Raw genomic sequence first — 20,549 nt, 5'->3', positions numbered from 1 at the left:
GAATCATCCACTAACTCGGCGTGTATACCTTTAAACATCACATCTTGCTGTTTACATGGAAAGTGTATGAGCAAAGTATTTTGACCAATGAGATTTCATGATTGGCAAGGCTTCTCGCCATGACGCTGCCTAAATAAAAGAGCTATCAACATAATATATAACTGCTTGTCATGGTTGATTAGGGCGATATTAGGAATTGGTCAGGAAATACCACATTGTGACCATGGTTAGCCATCTGCTCTATGTTTACTCGATGCCGTAAATTCAGGGGAACGCTCAGTGCATTGGATTGCCATTGGACTCATATTTATGGAAACAGCTTGAAACAATTCGTGACATGCTGAATTAGTATCCATTTGAAAATGAGTGGACCGCGGCCATGAAATGGCTCGTGTGGTCAGAATGGAAGCTTTGCTCTACCGTGACATTCACTCTGGCTCAAATGTTTTTAATGGGCCTAATTGATGAGGGGAACACATTCCCGAGACATTAGACAGAATAGATCAATAGATTCCTGGTGCTAATGCCAAATTCTGATCCTGCCATCTGCATGTCAAAGCAAAAATTAAGATTCATCAGGCCGTTTGTTAATGTTCAATTATTCAGCGTGTTGGTTCTGGCCTCTGTGACCTTGATTGATAGGAGAGAACTCTATCATAATGTCCTGCTGCTCAAGCCCATCAGCGCTGATGGTTTGACATACTGCACAGTCAGAGATGACCTCCACCTCAGTGCTGCAATTTTGTTTATTTGCAGTATTTGTTTACTGTATCAGATTGAACAGAGTAGGTTTAAATAGGTTTAGGGTTAGTACCTAGTTACCCTGTTATTGTAATTACTACAATTAATGGGACACTTCACCTCTGGAAAGACGAATGTGCATTTAAAATGGGTCATTTATGTAGAAGAAATGTGAAATTACTTTTGAATTTTGAGCTTTCTTGAAATTGTTGCTGCATACCCCTCTGAAACTGGGTAGTTGCGCCCCTGCATAGACATTTTATTTAATTTTTGATTAGACACTCCCCTAATCTACTCCAGTAAAAAATAAAAAAAAAATTCTGAAGGATGACCCACCCACATTTTTTTTTGTTGCTTCCGACGCCCCTGCATTTTAACCAGTAAGAATTCAATTACAGAGCTTTACAATTGAATTCCTACTAGAAATTACAGTTAAAGGACTCTCTAATTAAATTCTTACTAGTAACAACTACAATTACTGAGCTCTCTAATTCGATTTTTCTAGTAAGAATGCAATTACAGCGCTCTTTAATTGTATTAAAAAGCTCTGCAATTGCATTCTTACTAGTAACAATTCAACTAGAGAGCTCTCGAATTCAATTCTTACTAGTACTCAACAACTCAATGCGCTTTATGTCGAGCGTCACGTGACCAAACCGGAAAACAGGTCTCATCGCATCTGCTTGTCAGAGAAAGTGTTAACGGGCGTAAGAACTGACTACGATATCTATGGATTTTTAAGGTAATCAGCTAACCTACTTAGTTCACTCTGTTATTGGCGTTTTACTCAATTTAAATATCTAAACGTTACTGTGAAGAAGAAAAATATAAAACGTTTAAATATCAATCTGCACATGTGAGGGACATTGGTTATGCAAATCTTTGCTCGCTCCTTTTAAGTTATCTCGAGTTAAACCGCAAAAAAATCATGAAGCACATACAAAAGACCTGGACCGGAAGCGACAGTGTTGTAGTACTCGAGACTCGGACTCGGTCTCGAGACCATATTTTAATGGTCTTGGTCTTGTCATGGACTCGGAATTGACTCGTACTCGAACATTTTTTTTTTTTAGGACTCGGAATTATTCCAGAGTCCACTCGAGTTCAATTAAAAATATTTTTCATGATTATTAATGTATGTTAATAAAATATTTCTTTAAATTGATTGACACGCCCAGTGATTGGTGATTTTCTAATGCGCAACTGCGCATGACAAATAGTAATAAAATTACTTTTAACACCACCTACTATGTGGCCTTTTTACCCTAAACTGATCATATTTTTTAAACTCTAATTAAATTCAGTAAAAAAAAAAAATAAATAAAAAAAAAAGATTTCTCTAAGTAAATAAAAGTAAATTAGGTACTCAACCCTCACTGGTCTCGGTCTCGACTCGGACTCGACCGTCTCTGGTCTCGGACTCGACTCTCTATGGACTCGGTCTTGACTCGGACTCGACTCTCTCTGGTCTCGGTGTCGACTCAGACTCGAGTGAGCTGGTCTCGACTACAACACTGGGAAGCGATGCAACCTGTTTTACAGAATGCGGAAGTAAGTTGTGCATATAGCCTATTGCAGAGCTCTTTAATTCAATTAGAGAGCTCTGCAATTGCATTTTCAGCCCATTCTCACCCCCAAGGCGTCACCTAACTGACACCTAACATTTGGACATGCTTCAATATCTGACGCTTTAGGCGCCCTTTAGCGTCAGTTAGATGACGCCCTAGGATCGCGTGTACCCTACCCCCACCCCACACCTAAACCTAACCGCGTCTTCTAACTGACGCTTACCTTTAGCATCAGTTAGATGACGCCGTAGGATCGCGTCATGTAAGTGACGCTAAAGGGCGCCTAAAACGTCAAATATTGAAGCATGGTCAAAGGTGACGCCTTGGGGTGAGATTGCGTTGGCATTTTCACTATAAAAACTGAATTAGAGAGCTCTCTAATGTTACTAGTAATAATTGGATTGGAGAGCTCTCTAGTTGTAATTCTTACTAGTAACAATTCAGTTGTAGAGCTCTCGAATTAAAAATGAATGGAAGTCAGTGGTGACATATAACTAGTAAAAATTTAATTTGTAGAGCTCTCTAATTGAATTGTTACTAGTAAAAATGCAATTACGACGAGTAAGGCTGGGTACAATTTAAGCTAAAACGGCTTGCCATACCTTCCTCACACTCACCTCTCTCTCTCTTTCTATAGGTCAATGGAATTGTCAATAAACCTGATTTCATTCCAGCCTTTGCATCTCATTCTACCCTTAATATCCTGGGCTTGACTGAGACCCGGATCCAACCCCTGCTGTTCTAACAATTTCTCTTTCCAGAACATTCTCATTTTACGGTTCCACGCTGGTGGAAGGATCTCCCCACCCTCATCCGGAATGCAGAATCCCTGTCAACATTTAAAAGTCTTCTTTTCTGTGAGCTCTTAACATAACTAAAAAATAAAAAATAAAAAAAAATACCCTTTTCTTTTAAATTCCTGCTTATCTGGTTTAGTCTAAACCAATCACTTGGTTTAGTCCTCAGTTGTAAGTCACTTTTGGATAAAAGCGTCTGCTAACTGTAAACTTCAACGGGATCAGGGTTTTGTGGTCAACATAATCATGTCTTTTGCGTTGTTGAAGTCACAACGTGTAAGGGAGAACAGTGGGGTTAACATTAGAGAAGTAGTTCACTTTTAATTAAAAAAAAATACTTTTGCTGATATTTTACTCACTCCCATATCATACAAAATGTCTGTCTTTCTTTCTTCAGTCGAAAACAAATTAAGGTTTTTGATGAAAACGTTCCAGGGTTTTTCTCTATATAATAGACTTTACTGGTAACCAAATGGTTCAAGATCCAAATGAGAGCTTGAGTACAAACTCCAAACTGTTCAAAGGGCTTTAAACGATTCCAGACGATGAATAAGGGTCTTATCAAGCGAAACAATCACTCATTTAAACAAATTAATAAAGTTTAAGTTTAATAAGCACAAATGGTCACTTTGCTCTGTTCTGTGATGCGTGTGCGTGACTCGAATGAACCAAATGAACGTGTTGAATGAATCAAATGACATGAAAAAAAGATTTGTTCATTTAGCTAAACGAGTTCGACCGGAATTGGTTGTGCTTACAAGAGGTAAAAACAATATAAATATTGTTTTTCACACTCGTTTTGTGCCTTAGGCCATCAATGTGTACTTACATTTACCCGTCATTAAATCATGTTTAATTTTTAATGCAGCACTTTGGCATCCTTAAGGTGTAACAGCAGAAAATGGATATCGAAATGAAAACCAATCCATGAGGTCAAAGGAACAACCTGTATAGTTTTATGGAACATCTGTGATGAAAATAATTTCTTTAAAAGCATGCCTGATTAATTATTACTTGAACTCAATGATTATGTTTCAGTCAGAACCCTTTCTGCTGATCAACATCTGTGATTATACGTGATATGGTTATTCTGATCATTCTTAATACACATTGTGCGTTTGAGGGCAAGGCCAAAATTATTAAATAGTAATTTATTAATTTTTCAGATCTCATCATTGAATGTCAAATTACAGAGATTAACAGATACGTGATACAATAAGGTTTTACAACATTTTTACAAGTGTGGTCACTTTGTCATCAGTAAATAAAAATAAAATGAAAAGCAATAAAAATCCTTAATTTTCATCTTCATGCAACATCACTGATTTCTCAACCTTCCCTAAACATATCCGACAGTTTCCAAACCTCAGCTGTTAACTGACCAAGTGAAGCCAAGAATATTTCTCTCGAAAATGTAAAACGATGTCAATGACGTGGTAAATTATGACAAGAGGGATATAAACAAATCAAATGTTTTAAATATATTTCCAACATATTTTGTGATGGTATTAATATAGAACTTTCTATGAAGGTTAAAAATAAAGATACAACTATTATTTAAAATTAATTAAAATAAAATAAAGACAAACACTTTTTTTTCACAAGACCACTATTTAAAAAAAAGAAAATAGTGTAAAAATTGCCACAATATTTTCCTTTGTAAAACCCTCACTATCAAAGACTACAGCAGTTCTTTCAGATAGTATAAAAAGAATGTCCAACATTTGCTTTTGAAATAGCAGCTTGATCGAACCGAACGGTAAGCAACATGACTGTAACAATGAGTGTTTAGACATTAAAGTGACAGATTATGTGAAAACTAATTTTCCTCACCAATACACTTGAAATTCAAAAGTCCTTTACTTAAATAAACGGGAATCAATGGAGCATGAAAGATAGTTAATGATGTTCTGCGCGTACAGTTGTAAGGCTCTTATGTACACAACATTTTAATTTTTTTTCAACGCCAATGCCAAACAGTAAACAAATGGAATGATTAAGTAGTTTTTTGTCTTGCACAGCCAATGCTAAAGTCTCATACAGCATAAACTCAAAGCCCTTTCACGTGACTCTTGTCGGCATTTTCAAGTACCATATTGGTCTTGTGTTGTGCAAGTATTTTTGGTTACTGAACAATTTGCAAGTTATATCATTATGTGGGTGGTTTAGGTGTACTAGATGCATAGAGCACAATGCCAAAGGCTGTTCCTTGCTGAAAGAAAACATTTAATGTTATTTTGAACATGAAGCCCTCAACCAAACTTCATTGGCCAACCAACTTTACCAAAAAGTCTATGCTGGTTGATATAACCTTCACTAAGACTTTCCAGTGAACCTTTTCTAATTCATAATTACCTTTGGCTTTTATGATCCAGACTAGCACCAAACCTGAAAACGAATGATAGTTTAAGCTCATCTTCTCAAGTAAATGACAGGTCTTTCCTATTCTAAGCTTCAATAAATTAACATATTTGCTTCCACTATGTTGGCGTCAAATGTTGACATGAGTCCAGTGAAAGAGCCTTCACTTACTGGTCCTTGACCAATTGCTACATGATAGCCAGAGCAACAGATTTTCTCATCGCAAAAGCCAACAACACTCATCGGTTTCACACACACACACACTAGCCATTAGAGATTCCTGTAATTCATTATGTTTGATGATAGATGAAAACTCCTGCATTTAAAAGCCAACCAAGTCCAAGAGTGAACAAAAATGATCCATAATGAATGGGGGCAGTTTGCTTTCTGAAGCACACCCATCAATAATTTACATGACCACCAAATAATAAATTAACAAATGAATAAATAAACAAGCAGGCAAGCAAACATCAACAAACCCGTTTTGATTTTTTCTCCCCCATTATGGAAAAATATCACTGATAATATAGTCTTTTTCACAGAATTAGTCCTTGTGAGGGCTTAATCAGTTCGTCTCTCAAATGTGGCTTTCAGAAACTCAACAGTCTTGTTTCTTCATCCAATCGACATTCTGTTTCAATAACTGATGCTTAGGGAAAGTTTTTCTGAGTTTCCGCTGCAGAACCTTTGCTAGTTACATACTCATGGCTGAAAAGCACAAAGGAAAAGCACAAAGGGTCTTGGCAGAGGTGGACGTAGATTGACAGCACAGTGTTTTGCAAAGTGGGCACTGAAAGAGAGCGTGCACGACGGTTACAGCACAGTGGCGTTGTGTCCTTCCATTTTGGGGAGTCTGGAGTCCTGCACTGTACCCATGGTGACCAAAAGCGGGCGGCTGTCCTCGGGGCCACCGCCCCGAGCCAAAGAGACGGGCCTCTGCTGGCCAGGATGAGGCGGGGGAGGCTGGGGCCCCGGCATAGGCTCCATGGGCAGGCCCTGTTCCTGGTAGCCATACCCGATGTTCCCACATGGGAAGCGGCGTAGTCTGTAGAGCGGAACTGGTGCTAGGGTGGCCGAATCCAGGAGTAAAGGGGTCTGGGCAGGTGGAGGAGGAGGGGGCAAAAGCGGTCGACACAGCCCTTGTTGTTGTTGCAGTTGCTGCTGTTGTTGGCGCTGGAGCTGTTGTTGGTACTGCTGCTGTTTGTGCTGTTGCTGCAGGCCCAGAGCTTCAGCTACTGTCACAGTCCGGCCTGCTTGTTCCTGCCCTTCGCCTGGGATCCGTGGGCCACTCACCTGCCTTTGTGCCTGGGCCTGCTGCCTCTTCTGCTGCTGCTGGAGAAACCACGAGCCATAGGTAGGGTTCCACAGGTTGGTGGGCTTCCCATTACGGCTCTCCTTCTCCAATGGGTGGGCCTGCATGAAGCCCAAATTCACATGTCCTCCATCCTGGGTGGTAGAGGAGGGTTTGACGGTGGGTATGGGGCCAGTGACTACAGGGGGTTGGAGGTGGTGGTGGGGATGAGGCTGAGATGGGGGAGCGGGTGGTAGTTTGTTGTCAGTAGATTTGCTGGCCATGAGAATGACCTCCCCATCTCTCTTAGCCTGATCGGAACGGGCGACACATGGAGCATCCTCCGTGCCTTGAGGGGTTACAAGCAAGGAGGGTGCAGAAGGGTCTTCGGGACGCATGGGTACCCTCTCCTCTTCCTCAGGGACGGGGCCGTACTCGACAGGCAAAGGCACATTCACCACATCTGGATCCTTGGGGAATTGAAAAGTCTGTTATCTACCCAAGGATTCAAACTTGCCAGTTTAAGCAGGTGATAAAAATAGTTGGTGAGGTCAAGGTTTGAGCAATTTAATGTATCACTTAAAAGATAATTAATATTATCTTTATCAACTCAAATTAAATTAGGATATGAATTAAGAAGATTAGATTTTGACAAAGATTGTTCCATACGATGTGCTCTGCTTTATCAACACAGTCTCATCCCAAAAAGTCATATAACTGACGTCTTGGGACATCTTTTGACCAATATCCGCCTTTTTAGGGCCCCCTTAAACGTCGGTAGATGGCGATCCCGGGCCGTCATACAACTGACGCTTTACCTTTAACGTCAGTTAGGTGGCGGGTTAGGTTTAGGGTTAGGTTTAGGTCTGGGGTACAGTTAGGATCCCATAACCTCATCTACCGACGTTTAAGGGGGCCCTAAAAAGGCGAATATTGACGTATGGTCAAAAGATGTCCCAAAACGTCAGTTATATGATGTCTTGGGATGAGACCGGATTGGCTTTATACTGTATACTTTGGCGAATGTCTAACAAATCTACTGTTGCGGAGCATGAACAGACAAAGTTCTCTTACGAGATGTTCTCTCGTATTGCGTAAGCTAGCTTACGCTACGGGAAAGATGAATCTTTTCTGAGAAGTTGAGAAGTTGGCCTCATCGTGGGCATGGTCCAGCGGCATTTTCATTCAAGACATATGCGTGGCAGCGGGATGGGCTTCCCCTTCCACCTTTGTCAGATTTTACAATCTGGAAGTACCTGCCTGTTTTGAGTTGCACTATTGGGATTCACACGGCGTGCCGCTTGTTCTTCCCTCGTGCTTATGTACTACACAATTCCGGCCCGCTTGCTGGCCCTTTCATGTTCACGTACATTATTAATTCCCACTTATAAGGGTCCCCCGGAATCCCTCCCCCGGGACTCATTGTGGATGCTTAGGGCGCACGGCGTTGACCATGTGTTCCCGTAGCGTAATCTAGCTTACGCAAAACGAGAGAACCTCTCGTAAGAGAGCAAATCGGTTATCTAACGTAACCTCGGTTCTCTCTAGATGAGGAAACGAGTATTGCGCTCCCAGCCGTGCTTGCGGTACTAGTGTTCTCGCTTCATTCAATGAAAACCGGAAAACAGCGGGAAACTCGACTATTTATAGACTCGGGCCACGCCGTTTTGGCGGGCTTTGACGCAATGAGAGCATGTCAGCTTCTCATTGGCCGCGAGTTCAACCGAGTTCCCTCATAGGCTGGAGCAGTTCTCCCTGAGCGAACCAATGAGCTGCTAGCTAGCCCGCTCATGGTCTGCTGCAGATGAACTGCGTTGACAATGCTTACAAGATTAAAGGATAATTTTTTGGGCTTCGACTTCTCAGAAAAGATGAATCTTTCCCGTAGCGTAAGCTAGCTTACGCAATACTCGTTCCCTCATCTAGAGAGAACCGATTCGTTTTCAGATGTAGTACCTGTAGACAATAGTCAATCCTTTCCAGAATAGTTGAGAAGTTTGGTCGGTCTTCTGGTTGATGCTGCCAACTCTGTGTCATTATCCGGTACCTATTATACAAAGAAAATAATATGTGTTCTCTTCCTTTCTGTTATATGTCCACTAGATAGAATTTAATCTATGTTGAGATTGTATGAGTGAAGCTTATATTCATTTCAAATAAGCCTTTTTTAGTAGGTTAGAAACTGAATTAAATCAAAACTCCAGCTAGGAAGGTTTAATTATTACTTGATTAGTATATTTTCAGACAAAGAAAAGATAAAGCAGGGGGAAAGTTAACAAGGACTGACAAATTGAGAATTAGAATGCATATGCATCAGACAATGACAGATTCCTAACATTTCAACGCATTCTCATCCCAAGGCGTAATCTACCTGGCAATTTAGACCATGCTTCAACATCCGACGCTTGAGGCACCTACCCAGGTAGGTTTAGGTCTGGGGTAGGGTTAGGGTTAGACCACTAGGAAAGCATCATCTAACTTATGCTAAAGGGTGACTGAAGTGTCAGTTGTGGCGCTTTTCCATTATCAGTACCAGCTCGACTCGGCTCGCCTCAGTTCGCTTTTCAATCCGTTTTCCATTGCAGACAGTACCGCCAAAAATAGCATCCGGTCGTCATAGCGACGCCTTTCGTTCCTCGTTGCCCTATCAATCTCTCACAGGATCCTGTCTTCGGCCGCCATTAGACGCATGGTCAAAAGCGTCATTTAGATGACGCCTTGGGATGAGAACGAAAACAGTGGCCAACATTTAATGCAATCTATTTCTGTTATATGGAGCGCTGCATTTGAGTCCACTCACACTGGCCCAGGGCAGTTCTTGGGCGGGTCCATTCGCCCTCCATTAGTGACAAACTCCAACACCTCTTGGTTACTGCGGCTCGGGTACGGCATGTATCCCAGCGAGAAGATCTCCCACAGCAGAACACCAAATGACCTGAAAAACAAGACAAAAGGAAAGGACTGGGTGAGACGAAATCATAGTAATTACGGGAAAGTAGTGTGAAAAAAAACAGTGGGGTTGCATATGAAAGACCCTGAATCAAGTATGTAATTATATTACAGCACTCACCACGTATCTGTTTTCGAGGTAAAGATTCCCTCCATAAAAGCCTCAGGAGGCATCCATTTGACTGGCAGCATAGCACGGCCTCCTTTCCTGTAATAGCTGGCTCTGTGGAAAAAAACACATGCCCAGACATTGTTATGAATGTCCACATCAGACAGAAACAGAGTGGAGTGACTTATTAACTCCAGTCGCAGATCAGAGAGTGAAAAAGCACGGGAAAATGAAAAGCGCAGAAATTGCACGGATAGACATAAAGGAGAAACTCCATGAGTGACTTGTGCAAGGATGGAATTCATCAACCATGTTCTCTGAAGTCTTCATCTGATCCTTAGTCACTAAATGATTAATTGTGTGAATATGGCTTGGTTTTGTGTTGAAAGAAAAAAAGCATTACTGTTCATTTAAACTGGGAGTGTATTGCTTGAATAACCTAATTGTTCTCCTCCAACAGGCCAGAATTGGTGTTAAAAAGAAAACTTTAATTAAACGGATTATGGGAAGTGACTGACCTAGTTCATTTGAGATGGCTTGCTTAATTTGCATGTTTTCCTCATGACATAAAATATGCAGATGTTCCAGACAAGCAAAGTAAATTAGCTAAATGTTGAATATACACCCAGCCACCGGATCTGTCTGTCTTGGGTCCTTACCATCAACCCTTCAGATTTGAGAGTGGTAAGTTAGGGTTAGGATTTATGGAAAGTGACTGACCTAGTTCATTTGAGATGCATTGCACTCTAAAAATCAGAAAGAGTCAAGTATGTAATTATAGACCATTTCACAAGATGTAAACAACACTGGTCCAGAAACACTTCCTGTTTCAGTTTGTAACTGTTTTCTTTATTTCACATGTAAAGAAAACATCTTAAAGATGTTGTTTAACTTTTTGATTCAGTTTTAAATGTTCTGTTGGTTGTATTTTATCCCAGCTTTTATGTAGTGTTAAAAAAATGAAACAGGAAGTGCTTCTGGACCAGTGTTGTTTACATCTTGTGAAATGGTCTATATTAGAGTGATGTATCTGATTTTCCATTGGGTTCTGACTTTTTTTTAGGTCAAGGAACACCTATGAATTCAGAAAATCAACATCCAGTTCCCCACGAGGGGGACTGATTCGAGATTGATATTATACCTGCAAGAGAAGCCAGATGAGGACTTGATCTTCAGTTTGACAAAATTTTGACGAAAGAAGAATAAAATATATTAAATTAGGGTCTCTCGTTTGTTCCTTCTGATTTCAAAGTTTCGTCAAAATAAATTGAAATATTTTTGTCACAAAGAAAGGACTAAACCGGCCGTGTTGAAGTAGGCGTTGATCTTCTTCTGCGGGGGTGGTGTTTTATCCTCTTTGACGTCATAGTAAAACGAGTCATTTGCAGAGCCTGGCGTCAATAAAAGCTTTTATTGGACTAACAAGGACGTTTTCAGTTTCGAATCTTACAGGATATTCTATAATATGATAAAATCTCAAGGAAAATTTGATTTCTCAGTTCATCACCCCTTTACAATTACTTTTGTCCTTCTGTGATGAAAATTTGCCAGTGGATTTAAAGCTCATAGCATGCTTTGCACTGGATTGGAAAAGGAGAATAAATATTTAAATGGAGTGGCATTTCATGCATTTTTTTTAGGAAAGGGAAAGACATGTAAGTGTTTAATGCTGTTACCTTTGACATTTAGGTTGAGGTTGAGTGCATTACGGTAATATTACATTGAGCAATGACTGTGCTAATGCTAGTGATATATCTTACTCGTTCATTCAATTTACATGTTAAACAAGATACATTTAGCATATGCTCTGCTGGCTGTTAATTTAAACTCAGATAGTTAAGATTAATTGTTTCCACTGAATTATGCTGAAATTAAATTAGTTGGAAAAAGTCATTTTTTTTTTTCCATTTGAGTAATCAGTTAAAACTTTTGTGTTTATGCTACAAATTATAAAAGTCCTCTAAAGCAATAGTTTGTTGGTTGAACAAAACTTCATTAGATGTTGCATAAGTCAAACTTTTGTTGTTGTTGTTATTGAACCAAAACATTTGTTTTTAGAAAGTAAAGTAAATTAACTTCCAGACAGTGTATATGTCTGTCCAGGTCCTGACCATCAAACGTCCTGATTTCAGAAGGGTAAGTTAGGGTTAGGAAAGATAGAGTTAGGGTTGATGGAAAGTAACGTTTTTTACGTTTTCACCCGCGAGCGTTCTCGTGTAAACAGGGCCTTAATTCACGTTTTATTCATAAAATATGAAGACGTTCTAGATAAACAACGTCCAAGAAATAAATGTGGAATCAATTATCAAAAAATCAGATCAGTCCGTCTTGAATCTCTGATCTAAGGGGGAAATTAGGGTTAGGTAGAGTTAGACTTAGTTCATCCGAGTTCATCTCTTGCTTAATTTGTTTGTTTTCTTCTACGGTACAATGGTTTAATTGTACATGCAAATGTTATGGACTTGTTAAGTACATTTCCTGAGATGATTCAAATGAATCAAGACAATTGTTTTCCTATTCTTACTAAAGTGAATCCACTAGTCATAAAGCAGTTAAAAGCTGAATCTAGCCACTAAATAGTAGGACAAGCACCCAGGAGAACATCCTAGTGGGTCCTGGAACAATATTTGGTCCCACTTTATATTAAGTGGCTTTAAGTACTTTGTACTTACATAGGAAAATAAGTACAATGTACTTATTGTGTTCAGGTTGTATTTTAAAACACTTTTGCTGCTATTGAGGTGTGATATGGGTATGGTTAGGGACAGGTGTGGTGGTATGGGTAGGTTTCATGGTGGGCTGAGGTGTAAGGGAAGGATCAACTGTGTAATTACAAATGTAATTACATGAATTAATTACAGTTGTAATTACATGCAGGTATTTTCAAAATATAAGTACAATGTAAAAACATGTATGTACACAATAAGTCCAATGTATCAAAGTAGTAACTTCAATGTAAGTACATAGTACTTAAAGCCACTTAATATAAAGTGGGACCCAATATTTTTATAAATCAGATTTTAGGGTTAAGCTTGGGGCATTATAGAAAAGCGATATTAGGTTAGCTCAGTGTTATGGTTTGGCCTATGCAAAATGATACAATTGTTGGTCCGGAACCAAAATAGGATGTTGATCCAGTAACATGTTCTATTAGAGTAAATCATGTCACTCCCACTAATACCAGGACTGCACCTTAACAGGACTCACACATGTAAGACATATTTTAATTCGGATGCAATGTTCCAAATTTAGTTTAATGGTGCAATGCTAAGAAATGCTAAAGTAGTAGCAGTAACATCATTGCATTTTCATACATTTATGCATTTGGTAGACACATTTATCCAATGCGACATACACTAGATTTAAGGTGTTCAACATTTTGTGAAATATTTTGAAATTCAAAAAGCATAAATAGATTTTAGCTGCTAAAATATTCAACATCCTGTCTGCAGTTTTCCATGAGATCAATTTTTCCCAAAGCAAATCCCAAACCATGCATGAAAATAACTTTTTAAATGTCCATAACTGTTATATGTTATATAACACTGTTATATTACATTCTGTCATCTATTATTCTTATTATTGCACACCTGTATGACTCAATTTCTATGGTAGAACAAAAAAATAGATATTTTGAAAGTTGTGTCATTGTTATTGGTGTTTCCCATACAATGAAAAGCCGAGGGGTTCAGTTTTGTTTGTATCCCAGTCTTTCTCAAAAAAAAAAAAAAAAAAAAAAAAAAAATTGCAAAGAGGTTTGAAATTAAACAAGTGGGTAAATGATGGCAGGATTTTATTTTTTGGGGGGGAACTATCCCTTTAAGGGTTTTTTTTTTTTGCACATAACATCACTCCAGTCAACTAAAATCTACTATAAAAAAAACACCTCAAACAATCCTGGCAAACTCCCAGAACCCCCTTATACTGTGTAGGTGAGTTCTGCACAAGCAATCCCACACATTATATATAAGTTTTACTGAATGCCATATCTGAGAGACTTTCTTCACATTTCTCATGGTGCGATCATTGCAAGTCTGAAATCATTTTCCTCACCCAGAGCTGATGTTATCAAGATCTAGTTCCAATATCTAACCCTCTGCTGACAACAGTAAAAAGTAAATATTGTGAGAGAGGAAGAAAAAGAGAGACAAATAGGTCTTGTCTAGGTTTGTTTTTGTTACAGTTATCCTGAGGTTGCTAAAGCAATAATCTTGGGAGAGTATTATGCTGAGCATTTATCACAAAAAGAAAATGAGAGACTGAGGCTGAAAAGATAAACTGCAGACTGTCTCCTATACAAAAGCATTTGACAAAATCTTGATGATGCTGGTCTTATCGGGCTCTGGTTCTATATAAGGTAGTGTGTGGCCTTCTGGGATTGTGGTTCCACCTCCCGCATGAAAACACACCTCACACACTAACATTACACCCGAGTTTCCAGCAATTTCACTCATGCGAACGGACCTCGCATGCCAGGACTCGAGGGAAACCAACAATGAAACCCTTTGAAGTAGGAAATAGCAGAAGATCACAGAGAACCTTTGTGCTGCCACTGACTATCTGCTCCCTTGTGGGACGGTGAGCTGACACAGTCGAGGAGATGAGGCGGGGGAGGCACTTTGAGATGTTAAAGACACTAAGTATAAACTCAATTTTTGGGATAAACCAAAGTATACATGTATTTCTCACCATATTCGTGTTTCAAATGTCCGTTTTTTAAAAAGTGTGTGTATGGACATAGATACTTCCATCCTAAATAGTAGGTGAAAGACTGTATGTGAAAAGGGGAGAATGTCCAAATGAACAGTATTCGTAAAAACCGTAGGCTACTTGTCTTGCTACCTTAGCCTAGAGTCTGAGGTGTGGATCCAATATACAATTTGAAGAGTTCAGATGCAAAAGCCTCTAAGTGCCGTTTGAAATGTTCTTCTAGAATGATCATTTTTATCAAGCTTGTATATATTTAAGTTCAGTTATTTCACTTAAATGGCAATGAAGATTACCTATTAATTGTCATTTAAGTGTCAGTTAATAACTTAAATATACGAGCTTGATAAAAATGATCAATCTAGAAGAAAATTTCAAATGGCACTTAGAGGCTTTTGCATCTGAACTCTTCATTTATTATCCCATGAGGCCACAGGAGAAGTCACATAATAATGATCTTTATCGGACTTGGTTTTGAGAATGGTCTTAAGACTTAAAGGGAAACTCCACCCAAAAAGGAAAATTCTGTCATAATTTCCTCACCCTCAAGTTGTTGCAAACCTGTATGAGTTTCTTTTTTCTGCTCAACACAAAGAAAGATATATTGAAGAACGATTGTTTGCCACTATTTACTTTCATGGTAGAAAAAAAAAATACTATGGTGAGTAGTTAATGGTGCCCCACAACTGTTTGGTTCCAATAGGCCAGAATTAAGATTTCTTTTGTCACTGTTGGTTCAGGTTCAAAATCAATGCAGGATTGGCTCAAAAAAGTAAATTGATGAAAATTCATACTAATGGTCACAAACTTTTCATACTAATCTCGGTTTGGTTGGTCTTGACCACAACACTAATTCATACACACTATTATGACCATATTTTTTTAATGGTTGCGGAGTAGTTACTGGTTCAAAAGAAGGGCACACTCAGAGAGCAAGGTGCCTATTAATTCATGAAACTGAGGAAGAAAGTGATAACAGGAAGTTGGAAGTGCATATTTAACAATTGAATAAGTGCATTTAGACCTAAAAATAAATCTCTAAACAAGTGGTGTTGACATGCGTCACTTTGAAACAAGTTTGGGATGGGATATATCAAAGAGCTCAGCCCTTCATAGAAAATACGCCAATAACTTTTAGCTACTTTGTCCCAAGTTATGTTGGGGAGGGATTTTCGCATTCTAGAGAGCATTTGATTGGGCAAAAATCTGTGTAGAGCAATATTTTTGGCCATCAATATTTTTAAACTTTGAAAATTGAAAAGTGAATAGCCTCTATATTGCATTTCAACATTTATATGTACACCAGCATATAGGTAACTTCAACATAGCAAGGACTGAAAGCAAAAAAAAAAAAAAAACTATAATTTTCATTTTGATCTTAAAGGAAGGCTTGTATAATAAGGGTGATTTAAGGTTTTTCAGGGGATTTACAGGATGCTCTTGTATTTAAAGACAGCATGCTAGAACAGAATACAACACAAAGAGATTGACAAGAATTCAATAATCCAACAAATAAATACACTTCATATCAATATTCTTTAGTCCTCAAAAAACAATGGATTGTGCATAAAAGCAGGAAGAGGTTTGGACTCCAGCAATGACTGCCTTATTGTAGGATGCGATAAAAGCTATGTTTTGATCGATTTAGTGGCGTTTGATTTTTTGAGCTTTTATATCTAAGCAGGGCACTTTAAAGAGGATCAATTTAGAGATGCAGCTTGTCAGAAAGAGTTTTAATAAGGCTAACAGTCGTACTGTTTGCCGTCAACACGCTAAATCCCCCTCAAAGACTTTGCATCTCTAAATGCATCCTCTTTATAGGACTATACTAAAAATATTGAGCAGAAAATACTAGTTAAACTAGTCAACTTCCCTAATTGGCTTTTGGACGACCACAGCGACAATGAAAAGGTTGAGGACAATGTGAAGTAACCTATGTGAATGAAATTAATCACATCTCAGCATTCTCCACTCTCAGAAGATGAGATGATATATTCACGCAAACCTCCACTGTAATTCTCCTCATCCCCGATCGCATTTTCCTCACAGCTCTGAACTCCTGTCCTGTCTGCAGAACTCAGCGGGAAAATGCAAGACAAATCTACATCAGCAATTAGAGCACGCTTTTATGGCAACGCTCCGGAGGGAGTAAAACAAGGATCCGTCTTTTCCCTTCAGCTTTTCTCTGGCTAATAATACCCTTCTTTCACTAGCTAAGTGAGCCATTTTCAGGCACACGTTTCAGTAGCGCATGCGAGGCAGTCAAGCTCACAACTCCTTTCATTCTGACGAATAATGTCAAAGGACGATTCACAAATTGTGTATCTCTCTAAAGACGATATCTGGAAATATAGCTTATGAAGACATGGCGATTGTTCGATTCTTACCTCTCTAAACACCACATGGCTTCACTGTCTTTGGATTTGAATATACATGAATTGATTGAATGATTGAAGGGGACATCAGTGGTGTAGATACTTGCTGACCTGAACTGAACTGAACATAGCAGTCATAGTACATTTTGCATTATGGAAAAGAGTGGCTGGATCATTTCCATGATGACCAATGCAATCTACCAAGAGCAACGCAAATTAGCATCTGGTTTAAGACAATGCACATCTAAACAGTGCACATTATGCATAAATTAGCAAGTAATGTCCAATTATAATCAGACAACTCAAATGTTCCATTCCATGCGTTCAGAAAATGTATGAGAGTTACGGCAGTGTTACATCAAGCATAGCCATGAGAACATTTAACCAGTGTCGCTCCACGCTGCTAAACCTCTGTGTAAATAATAAGGAAATCGAAATCTGCCCTTTGAATTAGCTGAGCTCTTACTAATTTAGTTTGCTTGACTCTTGCCTTAAAAAGAGAAATATGTTGATAATAAAAGTTTGCAATTGGATTTTCAGAATGAGGTACGCTTTCATCTTTTCTCAGCTGAAATACCGCGGAGGAAATAAAGCAGCCGAATTACAGTCCTTCATATTTTACGGCCAATTGAATATAGACACAGATGCAAAATAGAACTGTCATGTTGTTTTAATTTCAAATATGAGTCAGCATCTCTATGTTCTGTGAACTGTTGCTTGAATATTTAATTATTGAATTAATTATTCCAACCCCAATGAGGGTTTAAAGTGATTTATGAGCTCATACGTGCCATACCTGTAGATGTCTCTGGCCATGCCAAAGTCACCAATCTTAGCCACCCTCCCCGAACCTTTGCAGGTCAGAAGACAGTTCCTGGCAGCAATATCCCTGTTAGGAATACAAGACGGAGAATTTAGCAGACACACACATTTACATACAATTTAAAATAGAATAATGATTAAAAAAAATCCATAACACCAATATTTTATCACACAAATATATTCACCAAGAGCACTGCCAGCTCAAGATGTTAAACACTGTTCAGCAACAATATTGTGGACTACAATTGTTTCCAGTATAATACTCTAAATAAAATTTGTGCATATGTAATATAGTTTTCTTAAACTATGGTACTTTTAGCAATCTATTATGTCTGTTGTCAGTAAAACTACAGTAAGGTTAACATTATATTAACTAGCATTTATTACAGTATTTGCTCATATTTGTTGACATTAGTTAATACACGTTCAGCTGCTAATTCTTTGTTCATGATAGTTCAACAGTGCATTAACTAATGTTAACAAATACAACCTTTGATTTTAATAGCATTTTAGTAAATGTTGAAATTAACATTAACAAAGATGAATAAATTCTACACTCTAAAAAATGCTGGGTTGTTTTAACCCAATTTTGTGTCAAATATGGACAAACCCGAAATGTTGGGTTAAAAATGTAATGTAAAAATTTAACCCAACGGCTGGGTTAGTCCATATTTGACCCAAAGTTGGGTTAAAACAACCCAGCATTTTTTAGAGTGTATAGAAGTGCAGCTCATTTTAACCCATGTAGTTAACTATGTTTACTAATGAACCCTTATTGTAAAGTGTAACCATCACTGATATCCAGATTGTATTTTGAGTTAACTGCACCGATGCGAGATGCTGTCATACATATTTAGAGCATGTCAAATGAACGACTCATCATCTTCACTGCTAGCAAAGAGAGAACACTCCAATTATAAGCCACTAATCAGTCAACACTGAAAGTGTTTGACACCACAGTTAAGCACAAGCTCAGTCCGCATGAATGTGTCACTGGCAGTAGTCTATAGATAGACGATTGAGCAACAACACATTCATTAACAGCGCCTGCCTTATTTTGGCATCTCTGACGTCACCTAGATACAGTAGGATGAATAAATGTCAGGATTAATAAACTCCTGATAGTTGCATTATAGTTATAACATCACTTAAGGTGTCAGATGAATCTTTCTGTCTATAACTGTGGAGAACCAGGAAAGAAGTCTCATCTTATCAGTCAAGAACAACCAAAGATTGCTGAACAAATTAAAAATTATGTAAATTAGAGGGAATTTGTGAGATATTAGTTAACTATATATATTTAATATATAATACAATTTAAATTATATATATATATATATATAATTAAAATAGTATATTGTTTACAATTTAAATACCAAAACAATGGCTGATTATACTGTAGTAATCATTTTCATTCACAATTGACTGTTAAAAAAACACTACATCTCAAACATTATATTAGTGACTTTTAAACTGAGAGTGAAGGATGGATATTTTGAGAGATCATTCTCATTCTGAAAGAACTAACCATTTGTTGCATACAGTATGAACTCTTTCCCCACCAGAGTTAAAAAAAAAAGTTGTTAGCCACCAAAACTTTGCAATATATGCAATGAATATGCAATATATCAAAAGAAAGAACATTGGCTTCATGCCTTTTTTAATCTTGGCTTCATGTCTTCTTTTCTTACAACACTTGAATGTGGGTTTCATAAATAAAAAACATTTTGAGGAAAAAGTTGAGAAAATGACATTTTTGTCAAAGACTACATCCAGATCAGATTCATGAGGATGATCAAAACACAGGATCAATTCCACCAACACTCCCAAAGTTTCCTGTAGCTCGTCCTGGGTCGACATTTCATTCAGTAATATTAGGCAGTTTTGATTTATATGCTGTTTAATTTTGATGATCGCGTTATTTTATACATGCATCTGCTTACACACTTTATTTCAATTTATGTCATTTGCTTTGCTTTTTTTGCTTTTTTAAATATTTATATATGTATATATATATATATATTTTAAAGGCTGTAACACATTCATTCTACAGTGTCTAATAACTAATAATTGTGTGCACTTCAATACATTAATTAAAAAAAGATTTCCTTAAAGAATTAATGACATACTGCTCTCTCCCACACAAAAGTTTTTTTTTTATTTATTTTTTTTTAGAAAGTATCGTATTGGTATCGGCAATACTGACCCTATATGTATTTGGTATCGGATCGATATCAGATTTTGTCATTGCGCCCAGTACTAATTTGGTATTCTTTCAAAAGTTGTGTAATAGCGGCCCCTACCGAATAACAGTGAAAACACGGAAAGACGAAAATTTCTGTCATTGGCGGCTAAAGCGTTCAACACAAAAAAGGAGAGAGTGGCTAAAATTGACAATTCCAATCCGGTTTCTATTCATTTATATCCTTTGTAAAGTGTTTTCCAAAGTATTTTAACTTACAATACTCTTGGTATTCAATCAATCAACATAAATCAAATTTCCCTTCAAAGTTTACTTGCCTCAAAACCTCACATAATAAACAAAAACATAAGCAAAAAACTGCTTGTTTTCAGATAAGTGAGTGGTTCATAGCCAAAAAAAGCTACAAAGTGGTTATCAGTTATAAGGACAGAAAGAAGTCTTGATCTGCAAAACTATTCCCAATTCTTTTTGAAGGTCGAGTCATGATAGTCATGTTTCCAATTACTTGTAGTACCATTTGAAGGCATTTTGTGTCGGACACCCTATATCGGACAGCCTTTTATGCTAAAAAAGGGCAAAACAATCAATCCCCCAAGGCTTGGATCAAACAGTTGAATTTGAAGACC

The 20,549-nt window shown here is 38.0% G+C and overlaps 1 protein-coding gene across 4 annotated transcripts in view; it reads right to left on the bottom strand.

The window, feature by feature from the left end:
* Positions 1 to 4,237: 4,237 nt before the first annotated feature.
* Positions 4,238 to 20,549, bottom strand: part of alk (ALK receptor tyrosine kinase) — a 419,464-nt gene continuing 403,152 nt past the window's right edge. For all 4 annotated transcript variants that reach the window (XM_039665984.2, XM_089120560.1, XM_089120559.1 and 1 more), the window contains 5 exons: positions 17,695 to 17,787; positions 9,829 to 9,930; positions 9,559 to 9,693; positions 8,715 to 8,805; positions 4,238 to 7,228 (listed from right to left, as the gene is read on the bottom strand). In XM_039665984.2, the coding sequence (XP_039521918.2) occupies positions 6,281 to 7,228; positions 8,715 to 8,805; positions 9,559 to 9,693; positions 9,829 to 9,930; positions 17,695 to 17,787 (1,369 nt within the window). In that variant the 3' untranslated portion in view covers positions 4,238 to 6,280. The remainder of the gene's footprint in view (positions 7,229 to 8,714; positions 8,806 to 9,558; positions 9,694 to 9,828; positions 9,931 to 17,694; positions 17,788 to 20,549) is intronic.

The sequence above is a fragment of the Pimephales promelas genome, chromosome 15, assembly GCF_988280905.1.
Source record: "Pimephales promelas chromosome 15, fPimPro1.hap1.1, whole genome shotgun sequence".
In the NCBI taxonomy this organism is placed as follows: Eukaryota; Metazoa; Chordata; class Actinopteri; order Cypriniformes; family Leuciscidae; genus Pimephales; species Pimephales promelas.
The sequence above is the reverse complement of the archived record's forward strand: the minus strand, read 5'-3'. Positions and strand labels throughout refer to the sequence as shown.